Source organism: Chenopodium quinoa, unplaced genomic scaffold (assembly GCF_001683475.1).
Source record: "Chenopodium quinoa cultivar QQ74 unplaced genomic scaffold, ASM168347v1, whole genome shotgun sequence".
In the NCBI taxonomy this organism is placed as follows: Eukaryota; Viridiplantae; Streptophyta; class Magnoliopsida; order Caryophyllales; family Amaranthaceae; genus Chenopodium; species Chenopodium quinoa.
The window spans coordinates 5,018,845-5,041,860 of NW_018744469.1; the positions used below are offsets into that span (position 1 = coordinate 5,018,845).

Consider the following 23,016-nt stretch of genomic DNA (forward strand, 5'->3'; position numbering starts at 1 on the left):
TGAGAATGACGAAAGCCTACAACTAAAGAGTACACAAACGGCCCTTGAAAGTAGGGAACTTTGTGTTACGAAAAATGGAGGCAACCGGTAGGGCCAATGAGCAAGGAAAGTTAACTCCCAATAGGGAAGGTCCCTACCAGATCTATGACGAAGTGAGAGGCGTCAACTACCGCCTGGAAACTCCAGACGACAGGCAGCTAGCAAGAACTTGGAATAAAGACAACTTAAAAAATTACTATTTCTAAGACTTATAATAGAGTTTATTAATGAAAAGATGCTTTATTTTCACGTATTTGTGCAATATACAAACGGACCTGTAAAAATTTTACGTCTACTCCAAACATGAGTATATGCAAGCTAAGTCCAATACTTAGCAGCTACCTATGAGGCCAATGGCCAGATAACCTTAAAACAACTGCCTGCTCCAACATGAGTAAGCGATCGGCGACGCCCATCCGGGTGAATTCGTCGCAGAGAGCATCTCTCATTTGGGTGGCAAATTGTTCTATAAACTTGAAAACAAACAGCCCTACCGATTTTCTGGATTAAGACAACTCGCAGCCGTTTGAATGATCAAATGGAAACTTGGATAACTACAATTACCGCATGTTCAATAGCAAACGGTAACTAGTATCTTGGTTGGATATAACTGGTCTTTACTCAGAAGTAATACAAACGGTTACAATTGAAGATTTAAACTAAGTCATAACCTTAGCTGCTAAAACATTCCTTGGTTATGACAACTACACACGGCCAATGGCCGCTTCCTATTAGACAATTGGCAAAGACTGATTATCCCAAGGGGTAATTCACAGCCGATTGACTTGAAAAATCAAAGTTGGAACCCAGGCGCCATAGAGAACCAAGATATGAATTATTAGGACCAAGATATGCATATTTAAGATTAGAGGGAAGGGGTTTCAACTCTACCTCGGGAGGTGTAGTACTCTCCCCAACACTCGCTGCACTAAGTACTTCTTTGATTGGAGTAGTGAAGGGGTTGGCTTTTGCTTCCTCAAGTAGCCTGATGTACTCCCTTGATTCCCAATCTTCATCATCAACATTCCCCATTAGCACTGTTTCAAGTGCATCATCTGTTTTGCGTAAGGGGAGTTGCTCCTTCTGTAAATCATCAAGCACATCCACCTGACAAACAGTCTTTCCCATAGAAGGAGTGCCCATAGCATTCAAAAGTGAATACTCCATTTTCTCGTCGCCAACCTCAAAGGTGATTTTACCATTTTTCATGTCAATAATTGCACCTGCAGTAGCTAAGAAAGGCCTAGCAAGAATAATGGGAACATGTGCATCTTCCTCCATCTCCATCACAACAAAATCGCAGGGAATAAAGAATTTACCTACGCGAAGAGGCACATCCTCAAGTACACCCAAAGGAAACTTAACTGACCTATCTGCAAGTTGTAGAGATATGCGTGTGGGTTTAAGTTCACCCATTTGAAGCTTCTTGCAAATAGAGAGTGGCATAAGACTCACACTTGCACTAAGATCACATAATGCCCTGTTAATTTCAATATCTCTAAGTTTCACTGGAATTGAATAGCTATCTGGATCGCCTAATTTCTTAGGAAGAGTATTCTGCAAAATTGCACTACACTCTGCAGTCAAGGCAAATGTAGCATTCTCTTCTAGCTTTTTCTTATTAGAGAGCATATCCTTTAAAAATTTAGAATAAGATGGCATCTCGGATATAGCACCTAAGAATGGAATATTAATACGAAGCTTTTTCAAAATATCAAGAAATTTACCATACTTTTTCTCTAACTTGGTTTGGGCTAACCTTTGCGGAAAAGGAACCTTTGGCACATATGGAGCAAGAGGTGGAGTTGCTTCTTTTGGCTCTTCCTCGATCATAGAACTATCAATCACCTTCTCACTTTAGCTTACTTCTTCAACAACCTCCTTTGATGGCTCCTTGATAGGAGGATCTTCCAATTGCTTTCCACTCCTCAAAATTATAGCATTCATATGCCCCTTTTGTGGTTGCTCTGTCTGACCCGGAAAAATGCCCGGTGTCTTTAAAGATTGGCCAACTTGATGAGCAAGTTGACTTATCTGATTTTCCATGAGCTTACTCTGGGCTTGTAACTGTTGTATGGAACTATTTTGTTGTTGGATGGAATTGTTGGTTGTGGTGATAAAATTTTCCAACATTAGTTCAAGGTTGGATTTTTGAGGAGGTGGTTAAATAGGTTGTTGGACTAGAGGTGGCCTTGGTTGGAAACCAGGTGGTGTATTGTAGTTGTTGGTTCGAGGTGGTGGTGGAGGTGGATTTTGTTGGGCTTGGGTATTCTTGTAGGAAAAATTTGGGTGATTCTTCCAACCTTCATTATATGTGTTAGAATGGGGGTCATATGGCCTTTTGGGGTTGGAAGTGTAGAATGCATTGGCTTCCTCAATCGACATTTCATTTAAATTTCGTGGGCACTTGGGTGCAATGTGGCCTTGCACATTACACATTTGACAAGTCTCAGGTAAGCTAGTGGATGTTCCAGCTTGGAGTTTATCAAACTTGCTTATCAATGCCTGCACAGAGCTAGTTATCATTGGCCGTCATCCACCCTTTTTCACACTATTTCGGCCTCCTGGGTGAAAGTTATCATTGGCCGCCATCTTCTCAACTAGTTCCTTCGCCTTAGTTGGGTTCTTAGTCAATAGAGAACCCCCAGATGCAGCATCAATGTAGATTCGGAACTCATGAGTTAGACCATTGTAGAAAGTTTGGATCAACATCCATTCAAGAATACCATGGTGAGGGCATTGTCTCTACAATCGCTTGAATCTCCTCCATGCGTCATATAAGGACTCATCATCTGACTGCCTGAAGTAGATAACTCGTTTCTCAACCTTGCAGTCTTTTCCTGTCCCAAGAACTTGACTAGGAAAGCCTTCAGCAATTTGTCCCATGTGTCAAATGAGCCAAAACCTTCATCTCTCAGCCATTCCTTCGCCCTATCCCGTAATGAGAAAGGAAAAAGACGAAGTCTAAGAGCATCGTCTGTAACACTATTTAATTTCATAGTGTCACATTTCTCCAAGAAACTATCAATGTGACTCACTGGGCAATCATAAGTTGTGCCTGCAAACGAATCATTGGAGATGAATTAAATGAATTGTGGTTTCAATTCGAAGTTCTGAGCAGCGACAGGTGGTTTGACAATGCTTGAGAGGAGCCCGGTTGATGTATCAGGAATATCGTACTCCAAAAGAGATTTCGTGTCGTCTTCCATGTTTCCATTGTTTCGATTTCTCCCTCTTCTTCTAGCTCTTCGTCACCTTACAGTTGCTTTGATTTCAGAATCAAAAGGTATTAAATCGTCTCATCTTGAACCTCGTGTTTGCATGCAACAAGGAACTAAAAGCAGAGTATCAAAAACACAAGAGACAATAGCCGAAGCAACAAATAAAGCTTAGAAAAAACGAATCACAAATAATCAGAAAGAAATCGTTAGTCCCGACAACGGCGCCAAAATTTGATAGGTGTGTCGCGTACCTAACAAAAATAAACCTAACGAGACCACTATTATGTAGACGAGCAAGTACAGATCGAATCCCAGGAGACTACGGTTCACCTAATCAAATAGACTCAAGCAATCACTAAGCAAGTAACAAATCAATGGTGGATAATACTAAGAACTAATGTATGAAGAACTCAATTAATCTAAGAATGTAACGAATCATGAACTAAAGCATCCAAGATCGAGCATTACCACGAATATAATCAATGCATAAATAATTCTACCCCCAATAACAATTCAATCGACAAGACGAAAAGCATTCCCTAAACAATACCAAAGGTCTCTTCCGAGTTATCAATGGCTTCCCAAATCAACTATCAAGCCTATTTCCATGGAATCAAGCAAATAAGGGACATTAAACACAATACTTAACTTTCTAATCATTCAATCATCTACTTCCGTGATGACCTTCAAACCCTTAATTGAAAAACCCAAATCCCGTTAATATTCAACTTCCGTTGCAATAAGAACAAAGGGATGATAACAATACTAATTATTCCTAATCTAGCATTTGCATAAACACAATAATTTAAGCATATCAATTGGGAATATTATTGGAGGATTTAAAGATTCGATCTAAGCATTAATCATATCCGGGCTTTGCAAGATCTCGGATTATGAATCTACTCACACATACTAGCAAAACCAAAAACAAGATTCAATAGAGAAAACATAATAAAAAAGCAATAATAATTGAATGAGAAGAGAAATATATGAATACCAATGTTGCTTCAATTGAAAGAACTCAAATTGTTGATGAATAATAATCCAAGCTAAAAGAAGAATTTAATTGCTTAAAAGAGAGTAAACTAGGGTTCTTGGAGAAAACTAAAGCTAAAGGATATCATAAAGTGTTTTCTAATTGTGATTACAAAGGGTATTTATACCCCCAAAAAGATAGAATTGCGAAAATAAACAAACAGGCTTCCGCGAAACAGTGCCCGGTCCAACCGGGCGAGCTATGCCCGATCGGGCGCCTAGGGTACGATGTTTCATTGCCTTCAAAAGTCTTCAACCTTCTTGTGCCCGGTCCCACCGGGCAAGGGATGTCTTCTCTGTTTTCAAGGCAAATCTTCTACTCCTCAGTGCCCAGTCCAACCGGGCGAGACATGCTCAATCGGGCACATGGTATCTGCAGCATATATATAGTTCGTATTTAACTCATCCTTCCTTACCCTGTCTGACAGGGCAAGCTAGGGTCAATAGGGCATGGGGAAACCTTCTTCTTCATGCACTAACTTCTTCTATAAACATCCAAAACGTGTTAAATTCATCAAAGAAACTCCGCATTCCTATGAAACTCACAAAAATACATCGAACACAGTAGAGAAGTGATTGTTGGCGAGAAATGGCTCCAAAGAGCCTAAAACCATGCAAATATACGCTGTAAAACTGGGATAAATCATGGTATAAAACTCGTACATCAAATTCCCCCAAGCTAACCTCTTGCTTCTCCTCAAGCAAGGCAATCAAAAATAACAAACAACCAAGTAAACATACTTCACCCCATAATGCAATTTTAAACAAAGGACTCAAAATCGAAATCAAACAAGCATGCATCTTAGCCAACCAATCAAATCACTCAAACCATCGATCACCCTAAATAGTCGTCAAGCTAAATCAACCATGCACAACTCAAGAATCGATGACTAGAGTATCTCACCTTGGCGGTCACTCAACACATTATTTATGTGGCAAGCTAAAAGTGAGCTCGATCTCTCACCATCCCCACCAATAATGCAAACCCCCCATCTCACAACACTCGCGTGTTTAAAGGGTTATATTATCGCTCAACCTAGTCAAATGTTGACTCGAAATATGACTATACTCCAGCATTTTGACAAAAGACTCGTTTCACATGAACACAATACCACGCACAAAGATCGGAAGGACTTTTTCAAGCTTATAATGTAGGCCGGGATAAAAGGGGAAAGAAAATAAATTTGGGAAATGTGGGGTATTATAGTCTAACCGGGGAGCTATCAAATGCAATTAATCACATCTTCGATTCATCAATTTCATTATCATGAGCACATACCCAAATTATTCAAGAAACATCCACCACTACTATTCATATTTTTCAACTTCAAACTCTTTTCTTTTTCTCATATCAACAAATTTTTTCTTTCTTTTCTTTTTTAAGAACAAACATTCCTTCTTTTGTATCAACTTTTTTTTCTTTTTCCTTGTTGTTCTTCTCTTTTTATTTTTCTTTTCTTCTTCTTTTCAAGTAACAAACCTCCATGCTTATGATCCCTTCTTTTCTTCCTTACAATTCCACATTAAATGCCAACTCATAACAAAATTACACAAAACACCACGCAATGAAGCTCCCCCAAGATAGACTTGGGAAAAGTAACCAATTCGAGGCCACGGGTTAAATTTGTGAGTTTCACGAAAGATATGGACAAGCTACAACATGGGTGAGAAAGAAGGGAACAAACATTCTAAATTCATCTAGAGGTCACCTAATGAACATGGCCTTCGTCATTCTCAACATGCACGTGCAATGCATTATGACACATTACTAAAAGTCAAGAGTCAAAACTAAGATCAACATCACACCAGGAACTAAACACACATGAATGAATAAATAAGGCTCAAGCCTCACGGTTAACACAGTCAAGCTCCAAACTCATACATGGTTAACAACATTGACTTCTACTAGGGATCAAACAATTCGAGGTTAAATCATGATCTTTTAATCCACAATACAAGTCTTTCAATCGAAATTAAATCGAAAACCTTTTTGGCATTAAGGATAGGGGCACAGGGAAGTAGTTCAATGGTCGTTCATTATCATGATTCTCGTATTTTTTTCATTTTTCAACTTTTTTTTTTATACCCCCAAAGAAACTAACTACCAAAGCAAAGAAAACAAACCAAAGAAAATAAAAGAAAACAAACCAAAGCAAAAGTACTAAGAGAACGTACCAAAGCAGATATACATATGCACAAATGTCCCCCAAGCTACACTCAGCAATGGCCTCATTGCAACGTGTGGGAAGTGAGAAAGCACTCATGCGTCCTCGCTCGAACTCGTCATCACCACCATCATCATCGTCATCACCATCATCATCATCACCGGCCGCCCCACTACTACCTGCAATGTCACCCATATCGAGAAAGGTGTACCACGAGGGATGGGTAGCGTCCCTCGGGATATGACATTGCCTGCAAAAGAAATCATAAACAAGGTACATATACTGACAGAGATCAGTCTCTAGTGTCTGGAGACGGGAAGATAGGCCCTGTTGGCCTAACTGAAGCTCCTGTATATCGGCCATGATGGCCGCATGATTAGAAGATACAGGTGGAGTAGTGGAAGAGGAGGAAGGGCCAACAGGCTCTCGCCTATGGTAGGTCCTCGTGGGGGCAGCTGGTGAGGTGGACCACTAGGGGCCTCTAAAAGGTAGGAAGATTGGTGAGGAAGAATCCTAGTGAGCTTAGGAGTGGGTAAGGAGATAGAGCGTCTAGTGCTCTTGTCAAGGAGCTAACTATAGCTACCATAATCCACCGACAACCAACCGGTGGTAGTGAGGTAGTGCTGGTCCAAAGTGATAGGACCCGACACAGGTGTGTGTTGGGCTACAATAAAGCCCTCCTTAACCGCTAAATGAGTCATTAAATAGCCTAAAACTATAGGGATGTTAGTGCGGTCTCCATTGGGTTTGATGGTGGTGAAGGTAGCCCCTTACTTCTTAAGATGAAGAGCGAATAGGTGGGATATGTTCATACAAAATCCCTCCTCATCATCCCCGTACCTCAAGTAGCTACCCAAAATGGCTACCTCATCTGCCCTAACGTTGTTAGGTTCTATTCTCCCAAATATAGTCCACCCCGAGGAACGAGTCCATAGCCTAAGGACGGGTTAGTGTATCTTGTGGGCTTGGGCATGTTGCATAGATTCTATGTTTTCCCCCGTCATAGCTAACCATAATTCCGCCGAGGTAAAGTTGTCCGGTTGTATAATTAGTCCGGTTGCATAATTGTCGGATGCATGTACTACGACGTCTGTTAAATTTGGTGCTTAGCCCACAGGCGGACAAAAATGCCTCATATTTCAAGAACTCGTGTTTGGGTACCTAGTTCTTAGGTACACTTATCAACTCCCCGGTTGAGAGAGTGGTGGTGGTGAGTTCAAAAACCCCGCCTCAATTATTTTCTCAAAGTCCTCATCCGGGACTTGGCGAAGCTTGCATTTCTTACCGAGCAGGGTCTGGCTTCCGGTTGTATGCGCGTAGTTCTAGGTTCTCTCGTTTCTTGGGGGCAGAAACCAAATAGAACCATTTCTTCCAGTCTGACCACTTAGACGGTTTGTTTAAGGTCATCAGGTACTTAGGGTAGGTGGTTAGGGTATACCAAGCCCTCCACCTGTCTGTGCTGCGGCTTATGTAATGCATGTTGACAAAGGCCTCCCAACCTGGATTGAGACGCTACATCTCACAGGCGGCGATGTAGCCCAAGATGTTAACCCAAGAATTAGGGGTTAACTGCCACACGCCTAGGCCATAACCTCGCAGGATTGCCTTTATTATATTATGGAGAGGGAAGCGGAGTCCAGCTAAAAAGGTCGCCTCATAGCAGCCGAAATATTTATCGGCGTTGGGCTGGTCATCATACCAGGTTTTGCCTCCCAACTCAGGCGGCACCCGGATGGTATATCCCTCCCCAAGGGAACGTTGAAGGAAGAAGGTTCCAGGTGCCTCTCCATATTTGCCCTGTTTCTGGCAAAGACATGGATCTCAAACGGATCTCCTTTATTACTCCAGGTTGACCTCTCCTCTTCTTCGCTATCCACAACTGGGGATAGTGAGCTGCTGCTGTTTCAAGGTTTTTTGGATGTCCTGCGGGAGAGTTACAACACCAAGACTGGATCCACGCGCCTGTACTTGCAAAACAACGAAGACTCCCAGGGGTGGGATTTCCGCCTCCGACAATCAAGTTAGAACGTGTTTGGATGTAAAAAGTGCGGAATGTAAAAGGGGATCAGGCTCCTCTTAGGAGAGGAGTGATCATCCGGCTGTCTAAGAAAGCCTCAATATCCGAGTGTTTCACTCTCTGTTTTTGAGTTGAATGTGTGTATGTTATTCAATGTGTATTGAATTATCCGCAACTAATGTAAATGATCAGTATTTATAGTCCTTTGGGACAGGTTCCCTTTTTAGGTTATTTAACCTAAGTAGATGGGCTACCCACCGTTTTACGGTTTTTAGGGTTATGGGCTTTAAGCCCGTTTTTCCCCTTAGAATGACACGTGTCGCAGTGTCATTGGTCCACATGTCAATAGTATTTTTACCCTAAACATTAGCCCCTCGGAAGGAGTAATCTCTCATTTAAGAAGGATTGTTCCTTTCGAAAGTAAGACCCTTTAAGCCTCTTTGGTCGACATTTGTCTAGTTTAATAAAAGAGGGATTTGATTAACTTGGAAAATTTTGATACGTTGAATGGTATGACATTTTCTAAGTTAATCAATCATAATAATGATTGCCGCTGAACTAGACAAATGTCAACTTTTATTGCCTTTAGCCCCACTATGGTGATAGCCCCAGATTAGGCGGACTGTCAGCCATCGAGCAGGTGGGTAAGCGTTAATATTATCCGGCCATTGGCCTCTTTAGGTTGTTCTTAATAGGAACAACACTAAGCTGCTAAGCTTTTGGACTTAGCTTATTTTTTGCAATTTAGCTGCTAAGTCTTGGACTTAGCTTGTATCCTCAAATTTTTCCGACTGTGTTGCCCCTAAGCAATAGCAGTCGGTATCTGACTCAGATATTATAGATTACCACTTTTTTTTTAGAACAGTCGGTAGTCTTTGTTATCCTTGTCTCATTTGATCAATTCAAACGACTGCGAGCTTGTCTTTTTTGACAGTCGGTAGAGCCGTTTGTTTTAGTTTATAGAGTAATGTGCTACCCAAATGGGAGATGCTCTTTGCGACGAATTCACCTGAATGGATGTCGTCGGACGCCTTCTCATGTTAGGACAGACGTATTGTTTTATTTTGATGTAATCCGGCTATAGGCTTCATTTTGATCATCTGGCCATAGGCCTCAAGTTGATCATCCGGCCATAGGCCTCATTAGGTTGTTCAAAAAGGAACAACACATAGCTGTTAGGTTGTTTAGCCTTAGCTTATTTACTCATGTTGGAGAAGATGGTTGGTTCAAATTTGCTGCTTGTACATTGCACAGGTAGTGCTTCTCCCTTAGGGAAACATATCTATCATTTATTGGATGTAAAAAGAGAGTTCAACACACATTTTAGACCTTTTTTGGTTAGTATGCTGCCTTTGAAAGGAGACTTAAACCAATATTAAGTGCTTTCAAAAAATCAAGTAGGATACGGTCATACTTAGACCATCTAACTATTGAAATTCAATCAATAATAATAATAATAAGCACACAATGCTTATACCAAGTTATTGGAATGGTACCTTTCAATGGAGGATTTTTGTCAATATGTTAGACGACATTGAGATGCCTCCTGCTTGATTCGTGATACCGAGCTCTTCAAATGGTGACAGGCGGCCATGAGACGCCGAGTAACTGAGCTCGAGAAACGAATTCGCTCTCGAATTATACAAACGACTCTTTATTGATATGCCTCCTTTTTTCTTTTTTCTTTTTTCGTTTTTTTTTTCAATCATAATAATGATAATTGAGGACTTGAACAATGCTCATGCTACCCGAGCTATAGTAGGCGAATTTTAATCATGCCACTTGCTTTCAAGTTCGACCTCGAACTCTTCGTTTGGCAAAGCATCCACCCATATTCATGCGGTAGACTTCGACCCAATTCAGTAAGGCTACCCAGCCATACACTCGACCAACCCCTTAATTGTTTCCCGGCTTCTCTCTAACGTGAGATTGCTTGCCCTCCTTTCATGATAATCTGGGATCGCTTCACGCTTGTGCGTACACAGGAAGGTCGCCACATGATAAGGTCGGCTGCTCAAATGTTTAGCTTCAAAATCACAGCTGGCTTCAGTGATACCGTCATGAACATCTGGCCACTTAAATGCCGGCTGACCCCTTTGATAATAAGAGTTTAAAAAATCGCGACACTTATGGACGATAATGCTAGTTGCATGCTGCCTAACCCATATACACACAACCGGATTAATCATGTCGGATGTGTGGTTAGAGCTTGTCGAAAGCTTGGTTTTAGCTGACCATGGCGTTGTAAGTACGCACCCACAGTCGGCTTCAATGGCCGCCTCTTCCATGCGTAATCGGCCTGTTACATGCAACTCATAACGCAAACATTTACACAAGCGCACCTTGCTAGTATACTCTCGGCAAGGATAGTGCCGGATAAGACCATTGCTTCAGCCAAGGTATTTGACCGGCTGCTTGCTTTCAATCAAGTTCACTTGCGCCCCATGCTTACAATAGACACCCAAGGATACCAGGTAAACCCTGCTCACGCATGAGAGCCTCTTGTACGCAGCCGGGTTTGAGCTCTTCCATGGCATGATATTGATGAGGACCATACAAAACTTGCTACATTGGAGACGGCACGACTCCATGGTTGCCGGTTAAGCTCGAATAATGAGACGCAAAAGCTCATGCCGCCTGTATACCTTGTTCCTCACAAAAGCTTCCCTTGATTGTGTTTAGGGGGGTTTGATGGCTATTTTTACATACGGTTGCCATTTCCCTTATGCTCAAGCAGAATAGCTTAGGTTTGTGGGTGTTGGTTTGCTACTCGCCTTTACTATCTCCATGGTCATCCGGTTTTCTTCACTTGCATTTCTAGCCGGATGCCTTGTTGCTAGCTGAGCATGGCGTTGAGATACATACACCCATATCCGTCTTCAATGGTGTAATACATACATGCGAATCGTTAAACTCAATCAGGAGGCTCCTTCTATAATGTCGCTTGTATGTGTTCGAAGCAACAAGCCATTCAGCTCTTGCATTCAAGGTTCGACATTTGAGTAGCCGAATGTTCATGCGCCTTTATCGGTTGTTGCAACCAAGTGTGGGATGTGTTGAGCTGCCGCCTGCCAACTTAATGGCGAGGACCAAAGTAGGTGCCAGCTATTCAAGCTCAAGCGTCCATGAGGATTTGCTTGATAGCCTTGGACATCCGGACCCTTTGTGGTTGCTTTTCCTATGTACAGCCGGCATAGGGCCCTGGCCGGATGCTTTAAATAGCTCAAGCTCGGATGGTGTCGGCTAATGCCGGCTGACCTCGTTGAAGTCAATAGCATGCCCACCTTGGGATAGTACCGCCTGTCCCATTGAGCTTAATAGCATGCTCACTTTGGGTTAGTGCCGGTTGACTTCTCACTTATATGCTCTTGGTGCCTTAAAGTCATGACAACCGGATCACCACGCAAATTGCACAGCCGGCCTTCTACATAAGTAGCACAGCCGACCAAGCATAGTGTCGCTTGTGTGTTATTCTCACACTTTGGCTGCTGGTCCGGTGTCCCTTGTTTCATTGCTTGGCTGGGTTACCTTTTGTATGCCACCCCGCTTGTATAGCTTGCCCCACAACAGCTTAAAAGTCACGCACTCGTGATAATGTCGGTTGCCTCTTCTTATTCAAACAAGCTATTTGACCGGTTGTATGTTATGCTTATAAGGGAGCGCTTGGACGTCTATGGGTATCAAGCAGCCTAATAATGCCACTTGCCACCTGGCCTCCGTAATGTGAGTCGGCATATTTGCCGCTTGCATTTGCGGAGTTGAGGGACTTATTGATTGCTTTTGAAAGACCTGCTATATACAGGCGGATGCTAGAATGCATTCGGCATATTACATAATAGCATTTTGTATGCATGGAATCTCTTCTTGCTCGGCATTCCAAGCCATTCGACTAAGCTGAATACCGGATGCTAGAATAATTCTTTGAGGGAGTGCTTTCAACAAGAGTTGTTGCTCTCATGAAACTTTGCTCTCTCTAGTTAGTTAAAGTGTCGTGCGGCTAGCATCTGCTAGTCACAATAATGATAATTTGTGGGCTTAAACACCCATGAAACCTATAGTACTAGAAATTTGGCCTCATGACGCCTGCAGTGCTTGACAGTTGGCCTCACGATGCCTGTAGTACTTGGTCGTCTTACTCCTTCGCACCTGGGTGATAAGATAATACCATCCGCAGAAGGTTATCCCCTTGGAGAGCACATAAGGTTGTTCCTCCAATTTTAGCAGACGGAGCTGCCAGTCCTAATGGACGTTTTTGCCGCCTGACCCCTGAAAAGGGCCGGTTGCATGCATGGTTGTCCATACGGCATGTATGGCTTGCTGAGGCGCATACGAAGCCGAATGGACTATCTGAGGGTCAGTGTGAACGGACAAGCCGTCTGACTGACTCTCTTTGTTTAATTGTGAATACCTCATTAAGGTATTCTGAAAGCTGTCTGGGTAGGTCTACGTTGAAGCCAACTCAGACATTTAGGATAGGAAGGGGACACTCGGTCCTTGACTTTGATCATAGGCTGTTTCTTGTTAGCAAGCGGTACAGATTGCTCTAAAGCCATCTTAGTAGTACTCTCCCCACAGACGGCGCCATATGTTTCCGGGTTTTTTGGATGTCCTACGGGAGAGTTACAACACCAAGACTGGATCCACGCGCCTGTACCCGCAAAACAACGGAGACTCTCGGGGGTGGGAGTTCCGCCTCCGACGATCAAGTGAGAACGTGTTCGGATGTAAAAAGTGCGGAATGTAAAGGGGGATTAGGCTCCTCTTAGGAGAGGAGTGATCATCCGACTGTCTAAGACAGCCTCAATATCCGAGTGTTTCACTCTCTGTTTTTGAGTTGAATGTGTGTATGTTATTCAATGTGTATTGAACTATCCCCAACTAATGTAAATGATCAGTATTTATAGTCTTTTGGGATAGGTGCCCTTTTTGGTTATTTAACCTAAGTAGATGGGCTACCCACCATTTTATGGTTTTTAGGGTTATGGGCTTAAAGCCCGTTTTTCCCCTTAGAATGACACGTGTCATGCTCTAATTGGCTCATTGAGCGCTGAGCTTAGGGACACGTGTCGTAGTGGCATTGGTCCACGTGTCAAGGGTATTTTTACCCTAAACAGCTGCTTTCTTCAGAAGTAGAGGCGGTCTCACTACCGTCTCTCTCAACCGGGGGAGTTTCACTCGCCTCCTCAAAACCAGCTTTAGAGACGGTTTCTTCACCGTCTCCGTTATCGGATCCCAGGATTCCATTATTGGGAGTGCTGGGAGTACCCCTAGGAGATCCCCTTGCCATCTCTACCTGTTCCTCCTCAGGCGGTACTGCTTCCGAGTTCTCCTCCCTATACTCCGGATCTACAGCCGTCCATCTAGTCCCAGCCATAGTGTCCTACACAGACACGGAGACGGTCGGATTGAGAGATGAGCAAGAGTAATCTCAATACCAATCCTAGACTCATATGGAGTGACCCCCAGTCCTAGACTCAGCCGTACCAGGGGATCGACTGCCCTCTGGTGTGTCATGTGTGTTGTTGGTGAATCCATTTATTGGAAAATATGTACACAAACGAAAATATATGAAAGAATTGAGAAGAGGGGAGACGATACCTCTAAGGTGTGTTGAAATATAGTCAGGCGTTGGCCGGCTGATCTAGCAAACAGAAATCAGAATTGCTTGCAAAAGGCACAGATGGATGGCCGGATGTACCCCCTTGAAAAGGAAGAATTGCTTGCAAGTAGTACAGACGGTTCTCAAACTTTCCTGTCTGATAAAACACAGACGTTTCACCGTTTGTATATGGTGGAAAAAAGAAGGCAATTTGTTTGGATGTATGCAGGCGGTTGTCAGACTCTATCTCTCTAAAAAACGGCTGACTTTCTCTCTAAGTTTTTGGAAATGTCCAAAAATGGGAAGGGTAAAAAGCTATTTAAGGAAGGGTAATTCAAGGGGCATCCTCGTAATTTCCTTGGAAGACAAACGGTTAAAACCGTTCGCCAATAATCGAGTGACAAGTGTCACAGATGCCACGTGGCACGTCACGTCACAACTGTGAGGGGCAAATGTTTTGGGTAAAAATACCCTAGGCCACATGGACCAATCAAATGGTGACACGTGTCACCTTAAGAGAGGTTCAAAGGAACCAATCCTCTCTTGACATGTGGCACGCCCAATCATTGGGAAAAAGACGGCCTTCCTGGCCCAATTCCTGAGATAGCCCACCATTCCCAGGTTTCTGTAACCTAGGATGGTGGCACGCATTTCGAGACCCTATAAATAGGGAGATGTTCTCACCTGGGAACACATTAAAAAATATATACGAAAACAGAGCAATCATTAATTGCAGATATTTTCTTGGAATCCGAGAAGATACTCTACTTTCCGCACTTTTTACAGACTCGATACACGTTTTAACTTGATCATCGGAGGCGGAACTCCACCCAACCGAAGTTTCCATTGTTTTGCAGGTACAGGCGTCCAGAATCCAGTCTTGGTGTTGTAACTCTACCAAGGGACACAGAAAACTTCGAAACAGATTTTATATAAACTATACATCGCACGGGTTCTAACCAAGTATTGAATATACCACGAATAGTTTGGATTGGATATTGCACGCCCCCTCTCGTTTGTTAACTTATGTCATCCCTCCACAGTCCTTATATGAAACTACCTCTCGGCCCAATTCCACAAATAAAAATTTGGTTGTTGCTTCTGGAAACCTCTTTTTCCTTACAGTCGGACTCTTCCAAGTTCCACCCCCATCTTTCACCCTTCCTCGGCCTCCTCCCCAGAAACTCTCACAAAAAACTAATCGACCAAAATTCACAAAACTCCGGCGAGTTTCTTCACCGGAGAACCACCAAAACCCCATCTCCGACGCCGTAATCGTTAGAAGATGCCGCCGAAACAGCAGCAATCGAAGGCCGATCTAGCGAAGAAGCAGAAACAAGTTGAGGATAAGACTTTTGGTCTTAAGAACAAGAGTAAGAGCAAAAATGTTCAGAAATATGTTCAGAGCCTCAAACAATCCGTCCAACCTAAAGTTGACCCTAAAAAGACTGATGCTAAGGTTCTCTGTCTTTCAATTTTTATTTATTTATTTTTTTTTTCCAATTCATGCAGCAGTTTATAATTGTTATCGATTTTTTTTGTTTTATTTGCCAAATTTTTATGTTCCTTATATTTTTAATTTTTTTTTTATTAGTGAATATATGATGACAATATTTTTGAACTGATTCATATTGGGTACACTCTCTTCGGAATTAGTTGTTAAATTGTATTTACTTTCATGTAGTAAGGATATAACATCTGATTTATTTATTATTTTCGGTATAATAGTTGGGTTCTTTGTCATTGTTGTTGCTGGGTTTTTTTTTTTTACCTTTGTTGATGGGGCTTTTGCATATTGAGAAATCTAATCATAAACCACTGGGGTTTACTTTTGTGTGTAGCAACAGTATTTGAATTTCGGGATTACATTTTGTCGATTTTAGATTGGCAATGAAATTTCCTGAGCATTCAAGTCTGAGTATGCCATGGTATTAAAATTGCACGCGTATAGGCATATAGTCAATAATAATGTTCGTTGTCTGATTTGCAGAAAAAGAAAGAAGAAGAGAAGGCAAGGGAAAAGGAGTTGAATGATTTGTTTAAGATTGCTGTTACCCAGCCCAAAGTTCCAGTTGGTAATAGCCTCATTTTTTTATTGATGATGGATTTATTTATTTCTTAACCATCTACCAATTTATTCTGTGTTTATTGTATTTGTCGTGTTTTTTGGTGAAAGTATTTACCTTGTTAGCTTTTGTGCATGATCAGGTGTTGATCCCAAGTCTATACTGTGCGAATTTTTTAAGGTAGGGCAGTGTACAAAGGGTTTTAAATGCAAATTTTCACATGATCTAAATGTGCAAAGGAAAGGAGAGAAGATTGACGTTTACTCAGATAAGCGTGATGATGGTGAGTAATTGTATTTGATGTTAGTTTCCGGTTTAAAATATGTTTTAAACTGCATGTATTATTGTCTCTGCCTTGTTTGTTTGCTGATTGGCTTATCGTGTGCTTTTTTCTTTTTTCTTTCAAGGAACAATGGAGGAATGGGATCTAGAAACCTTGGAAAAAGCTGTGGCAGAGAAGAGCAAGGAGTACAATCAGAACAAACCAACTGATATTGTAAGTCTTTTTTCATTGTTATTTAGATGTTTAAATGTAATCTTTGGTCTACGCCCCTCATCCCCTGTTCAAGTTGTGATAAATTTTTTTATTTGTCAAGTTAGTCTTGTAATTGTAAAGTGTCATTTGGCATGAGTAGTTAATGTCTTGCATTGTGAGGTTCCCATTGTTTATGAAGCTGTGAATTTTCTACTTGAAATGTGAGTTGAGTAATGCTATACTATATTATTCTCTCTTAGACTTTTGACTTAGATGTCACCTATCACAAATTGTTGAAGTACTGAAATTGCACTTTATTATGATGTATGAGAGCATTTGATTGATACTTCTTCTGCTTAGAGTTGTCTTACATATGTTTTCGATCCTTGCCAAACTTCTTGACTATTCAGCATATATATTGTTAACTTGATGAATTTTAATTTAGTATAATCTATCAACAATTGATTTAGATTACGCTTCCAAAAACACCTTCCAACTTTTCTTTTAAACAATTATAAAGTCCAAAGAATGGGCAAATGATTTTCTTATTTGCAAGATGATATTGTTTCAGTAGGTATAATGTCTTAGTGCTAACTCATATCCATGCTAAAAAAAATAATTACAGATGGCTGGCTGCTAGTTAGAACTCTTTGAAGTATTAGCTTTATCTAAATGAATTAAAGTGCTTTCAAAACGTTTGTAGAGTGTGCTTTCAAAATGTTCATTGAGGAAATGAGTGGTGGCTGTGTTGTATCAGTGTTTCAGCTGTTAAAAAAAAGGTGAATTTTTTTTATTCCTTTTTCTACTTGAGGATCAAGCAATTGTTATAGATTATGTGTTGGATACTATGATGGTGGGTGAATTACCCTAAAATATTCTCCCCAATGTTAATCGGATCAGCGTTACAAGGTTCGCGGTACGTAGCCAGGAATTGCGAACTGAGTCGCGCGTATTGGAACGCGGAACAAACGCGACTTGAGTCGCTGGGGTTCACGATCTGGATCGCTGAAGGAGGCGACTCTGGTAGCAGCTAAGCGGTTATCTTCCTATGCAACGTTCAATGGTTTCTTCCCGATATTTCCAATGCATTTTCTCTCTCTTCTGATTTTATATCTTAGGAGTAGTTTTTTCTCTCTCCTCTCTTCTGTTTTACACAGTAGTACTAGTAAGATTTAAGTCTAAAATGATATTTTTATTTTTATTTATTATTTATTTATTTGTACTACATAGGGTGGCGGTTAGATTTCTATTCCAAACAGGCTTAAATCTTTGGGCTTTTTATTATACAAGTATATTTTCTAAAGCAATCCACCAACCCACATAAATTCAAGCTAGGACTGATACAACTACGTTTTATATTATTTTCCAAATCAAAATCTTATAATAAAAATCACCCATATATTTTATTAATTTATTTATTTCGTACCCAATCGTACCGGATTCATCATGGGTAGCGTGCCTCGTATCTGTTTCCGTACTACGTTTTGAATCGAACTGCGTACCTTGTAACCTTGAATCGGATATTATTTGAATATAGTTGATTCTGTTTGTTCAAGCCTTTTTTTTTTTTGGTCTAGAGAGGAAGATGATATGTTTAGATGTCTAAAGAACAAAGTTTTTGACTTTGTTAGGAAAGCAGGGAGAGCTTTGGGCTAATGCTGAAGAGATTCTGTAGGTTTTGTCATGTTTACCTTTTAACTTAGATTATTAAGAATTCTCATGGCAAACATAATTTAGATTCAAGTAAATACTTCCTTTGTTCTTTTTCATTGGAGTTTCATGTCTGCCAATGCACATCTTATGCTGTAAAAACATTGTTTATCTTTTTTTAAAAATAATATAAAGTTGTTCAAAAGTTTTTATTGAGACAAATTTAACAAGATCCCACATGGGTACATGACTATATTTTTCCTTTTTTTTTTTCACAAAAGATGGTCAAATGACTAGGTGTGAATAGTGTAAAATTGCCAATGGTTTGATTGAAAGGGAACATAGGAAGTAATACACATAACTTAGCTGGTATGCAGCGTTGGAGAAAGATGAAGTGTACAAGTTTTTGGTCTGCAGTTTGAACAAAAACTGTTTATTTTGATCAATTAAATAAAAAATAAATTTTGGTTACAATTTTTGAAGCTACGGTGATATAAAGCTGTAGTTACTTTATGTTGTATGTGGTCTTCAAACTAGTAATTTTGTTGTCTTGTTTTCAAAAAATTTTCGTAGTTGCAAATGTCTCTGAGACTTGCAATATCAAAAGTAATATTACTTATGTAGGACGTATAAGATTCAGCTTTTTTTTGGAAAATGAAGAAAGTCCTATTTCACGCCTTTATTAGTGATTGTTTGAAGCCTATTTACTGAACTGCCTCCGTTCCAAATCTTTTCACTCACATTTCTGATAGGGCCATAGGCTGTATGCCTGTATTTGGAGATTTAGTACTCCTTTGATTCATTGAACTAGACGAGTGATTGCAATTCACAATTTCACATAAGTTTACCATATTGTCCTCCATATCCTTTTTATGAATCAGTAACTGATATGAGCTGACTACATAATTATTAGTTGTGTAAAAATGCCATTCTGGAGCAGATTCCCCTTTTTTCTGTGGCGCCTCACAGATGAGTGAATTGTAACAGCTATAGCTGAAGGCATAGCTGAACGTTGCAGAAGAAATTCTAAATCTATTTGATTTCTTTTTTATCCAACATAAGTAATATACCAATTTTCAGATGTATTTGGAAAGTTAATTTAAAACTGCGATGGTATTGTAAAGTGGCATAAAATACTATATTGCTAATGTAAACAACCTATACTAATATTTTTATATCAGCAAATGACAATTTATATTGTTTTGGTGTTGTAGAACAACAGTATGTTAGATAAAATGGGAATTCCTAAAATGACTTGTATTTTGGGATGGGGGGAGTAATTAACAGTTTAACACTATACTCCCTAAGAAGACTACTATGTTACTTGTGATTATACTATATGGTGTAGTGATATTTATAATGTTTGACCATCTAATGTGATCTAATCATGCTGTTAATGTCAGGTTAATCTTGATATTGAAGGTCAAAGTTATGCATTAATTAGCATGAAAGTCAAATGTTGCTATAAATAAAGAGCGGAGGAATTATCTAATGTCTTCTAGCTATTAAATTACTTTTAAACTCTATGTTACTCCGACGCTGAGTGTCGGTTGGATACTCTGACACTTCGACGCGGTATCACACCCAAATATATAGCGGCCTTAAAGAAATTTTATGAAATTTGAGTGTAGAAGGTTCCGAGACCGTGTTGAACACAACACCCAAATCCAAGTCTGTAGCATAGCTTAAACTTAATTTTTATTTTCTGTATAAAACATCTAACCCAGTAGCATAGATATAATTCAGTGAACCAAACCCCCTTCCCCCACCCCCACCCCCACCCCCCCAAAATAAAACAATTTCTATTTTTGGTTATTGTAATCAACTACATTACTCTCACTTAGAAGGAGTTCAGTTTTGTTAAAGAAGACATGAGTGAAGGGCCATGAATTCTAAATATTCTCAAAGCATTACTAAAGTTATGTGGATGCTTTTTAATTTTTTTTACTCATTTTATAAAAGTCGAATCTAAGGAAAAAAATTCTTTGTTCCTTGTTATGTCTATCCCACCGTCTCAGAAGTTCTGAATTGCATGTATTTTGTGACTGAGGTAGTTTGAGCCGTGTTTGATCCCAGCTCACTGGACTGGTTCTGATCTGCGTTATTGATGGGAGTTTCTTTAGGGCAATTGTTTATGTTGATGAATTTAATGTGGCAATTTGGGCATACGGTGGCCCTTTTGTTCTTCGGTTGTGCTTCCCTCTAACGTCGACTTTATTTGTCTCAGTCTGTTATGGCGATGATATTTTTCCTAGTGCGCTTTTTTGTTTTTGTTTTTTTTGTTTTTTTAATGGTTTATTTAAATATGTTTATTATTTAACTATTTGAGGATCTATACAGGTATGTAAACATTTTTTGGATGCTGTGGAGAAAAAACAATATGGTTGGTTCTGGGTATGTCCAAATGGTGGTAAAAATTGTCATTATAGGCATGCTCTTCCACCTGGTTATGTACTAAAGTCTCAGATGAAGGCTCTGCTAGAGGAAGAGGCTGATAAGATGCCTATTGAAGAAGAGATTGAGGAGCAGGTGATAATACTTGTTGCAGTTCATTGGCATCTATGTGGCTTAGAAGTTGCGTGAAATGAATTGGCTTCTCTATAGTGAATGAATATGCTAACCTTTCCTTTAAATAATTGTAGCGAGCAAAAGTGAAGTCTACCACGCCCATGACTACAGAGTTGTTTCAACAATGGAAGCAGAAAAAGATAGATGAAAAAGCTGCTAGCATGGCTTCTCAGAGTGCAGAGAGAGCCAAGAATGATAGAATGAGGTATCATTTTATCCTTGGTCATCTACTTTTCTCTCATAGATAGTATGTATATCTAATGTGATTTTCCTTCTTTTCAGTGGACGAGAATTATTTTTGTCAAATGCTAGCTTATTTGTTGATGATGTTGGAGCATGGGATCAATATGAAAGGGAAGAATCTGAAAATAATGAAACAGAGGTAGGTCTTATTTTCCATTTCTTTATGAAATGATGTCCTTGACCTAATTTTTCATCCCAGTAATTTGGGATAATCTTTGAATAGCCTAAGGTTTTTTTTTTTTTTTTTTTTTTTTTTTTTTCCTTTTTTGGGTGGGAGATACTGTTATCATCCTTTTGCATGTAAGATATCATGAATACTTGTTGATCATATGCCCACCAAGCTGTACATGATGAAAAATAAATCAATACTTAAATGGCTTTGAGAAAGATGTGGGTTTGCGATGCTTGCTGCTTGGATTTACATGGGATTGTTTATGCTTTGCACTCCGATTGAACATCTGCCGTTTTTTTTTTTTTTTTTTTTTTTTTTTTTTTTTTTTTTTTTTTTTTTTTTTTTTTTTTTTTTCCTCTAGTATATTTTCTTGTATCACTAGTCCTTGTATATTGTGATTGGTTCTTATGTTCATATTTGCAATTAGCCTTCTCTATCTTCCTCTTATGGAGATGAAAGTCATGTTTAATCATATTCATCTAATTAACAGCATTTTGCAATATCCACATTTCTATCACTGTTGTTAACTGTTTCTTTTTATCTATTTTGGGAAGGGAATGTTAGTATATTGGCTGTTGAAATTCTGTTTATCTCCATGGGATTGCATGCTTGTCATTTTCTTTTCTTTTGTTTTTGTTTTTGTAACCTGGTTTGGATTATGAATAATTGCTAGCATGTAATGATTGGTGATGCAGTTGTGGGGAATATGAAGAATTCATTTTTTATGTTGGTAGTTGAAACAAACAAGTGTTGTGAAGGTGAATCGTAGTAAAATATTTACTTTCACTTGGATTTCAGGTAAATGAGAAATCTGGTAAAGAGGACCACGTCAATTCTGCTCATGGTGATACTGCTGCTCCTAGCAGTTCAGGTGCAGTGAATGATGAGGACGACGACGATGGTCTGGGTGACATTGACGATGACCTGGATATGGATGAGTTGGAAGAGCTGGAAGCTAGTTTGTCGAGAACATCTATACAAATAAAGGAGCCTGGTCCCAGTGCGTAAACAATTAAAACTTCATGCTGTCCGCACTAGTTTATAGTGTATTTGGATAGCAATGGTGGAGGTTGAAGGAGGGAAAAGAGGGCATGTGTTTTCCCTCCAATCTTTCCAACTTCTGAAGAAATTGGATCCTTCTCATTTCCTTGGGTTCTATTCCCCCAATATTTATTCAATTAGGAAAATGGATCCCTTACTTTCCTTCCCATTCTTTCTCTTCAAATCCACTTGTCCAAAACACACTGTAAACACCCAGACACCCCTGATTTAGGTCTGTACCTCCCTTTTGGGGGTATTTATATACCTATAGGCTGCATTTAGTGGTTGTTGAATCGGGCCATTAGTATTGGGAATATATGTTGTGATTTTGAGTCTCCAAGATTACTAATAATTCAATCTAGTGTTTTTTTTTATGCCTGGGTTATTTTCGAGTTTGGACATTAATCACTTATTGGGTCTTTTGGCTTTTTGTAACTTACCATTTGCATATGAATGCTTGCTATATGTTGTAGCTTTATTTCAATGATTAATCTTCAGCATTAGTTTGTTTGTTTGTTTTTTTTTTTTTTCAGCCAATATGTATTAAGTGATTGTTGCCTGTCAGTTTGTGAATAAATTAACATCATGTGTTTAATTTGTAAACTTGTATGAGACCTTGCTTGAACTTGAGGTGAATGGAGGCTCTGTATTGTCTTCGGCAGAGGTAGCAGAGTGTAATGAACACGGTATTCCAGCTAAATTTTTTTTTTTATAGAGTTTGTGTA

At 39.9% G+C, this 23,016-nt stretch overlaps 2 protein-coding genes across 2 annotated transcripts; one reads left to right on the forward strand and one right to left on the reverse strand.

Moving 5' to 3' along the window:
- Positions 1-357: 357 nt before the first annotated feature.
- LOC110697601 lies at positions 358-1,872 on the reverse strand. The gene is made up of 2 exons (XM_021874991.1): positions 931-1,872; positions 358-381 (listed from the first exon to the last, which is right to left on the reverse strand). Exons 1-2 carry the CDS (start codon positions 1,870-1,872, stop codon positions 358-360), a joined length of 966 nt encoding a protein of 321 aa, XP_021730683.1.
- A 13,263-nt stretch (positions 1,873-15,135) lies between these two features.
- Positions 15,136-22,814, forward strand: LOC110697588 (zinc finger CCCH domain-containing protein 11-like). Its single transcript, XM_021874974.1, has 8 exons — positions 15,136-15,535; positions 16,067-16,151; positions 16,285-16,425; positions 16,550-16,638; positions 20,608-20,796; positions 20,910-21,040; positions 21,118-21,217; positions 22,049-22,814. The coding sequence occupies exons 1-8, from the start codon at positions 15,362-15,364 to the stop codon at positions 22,256-22,258; spliced, it is 1,119 nt and encodes a 372-aa protein (XP_021730666.1). The 5' UTR covers positions 15,136-15,361; the 3' UTR covers positions 22,259-22,814.
- The last annotated feature ends 202 nt before the right edge of the window (positions 22,815-23,016 follow it).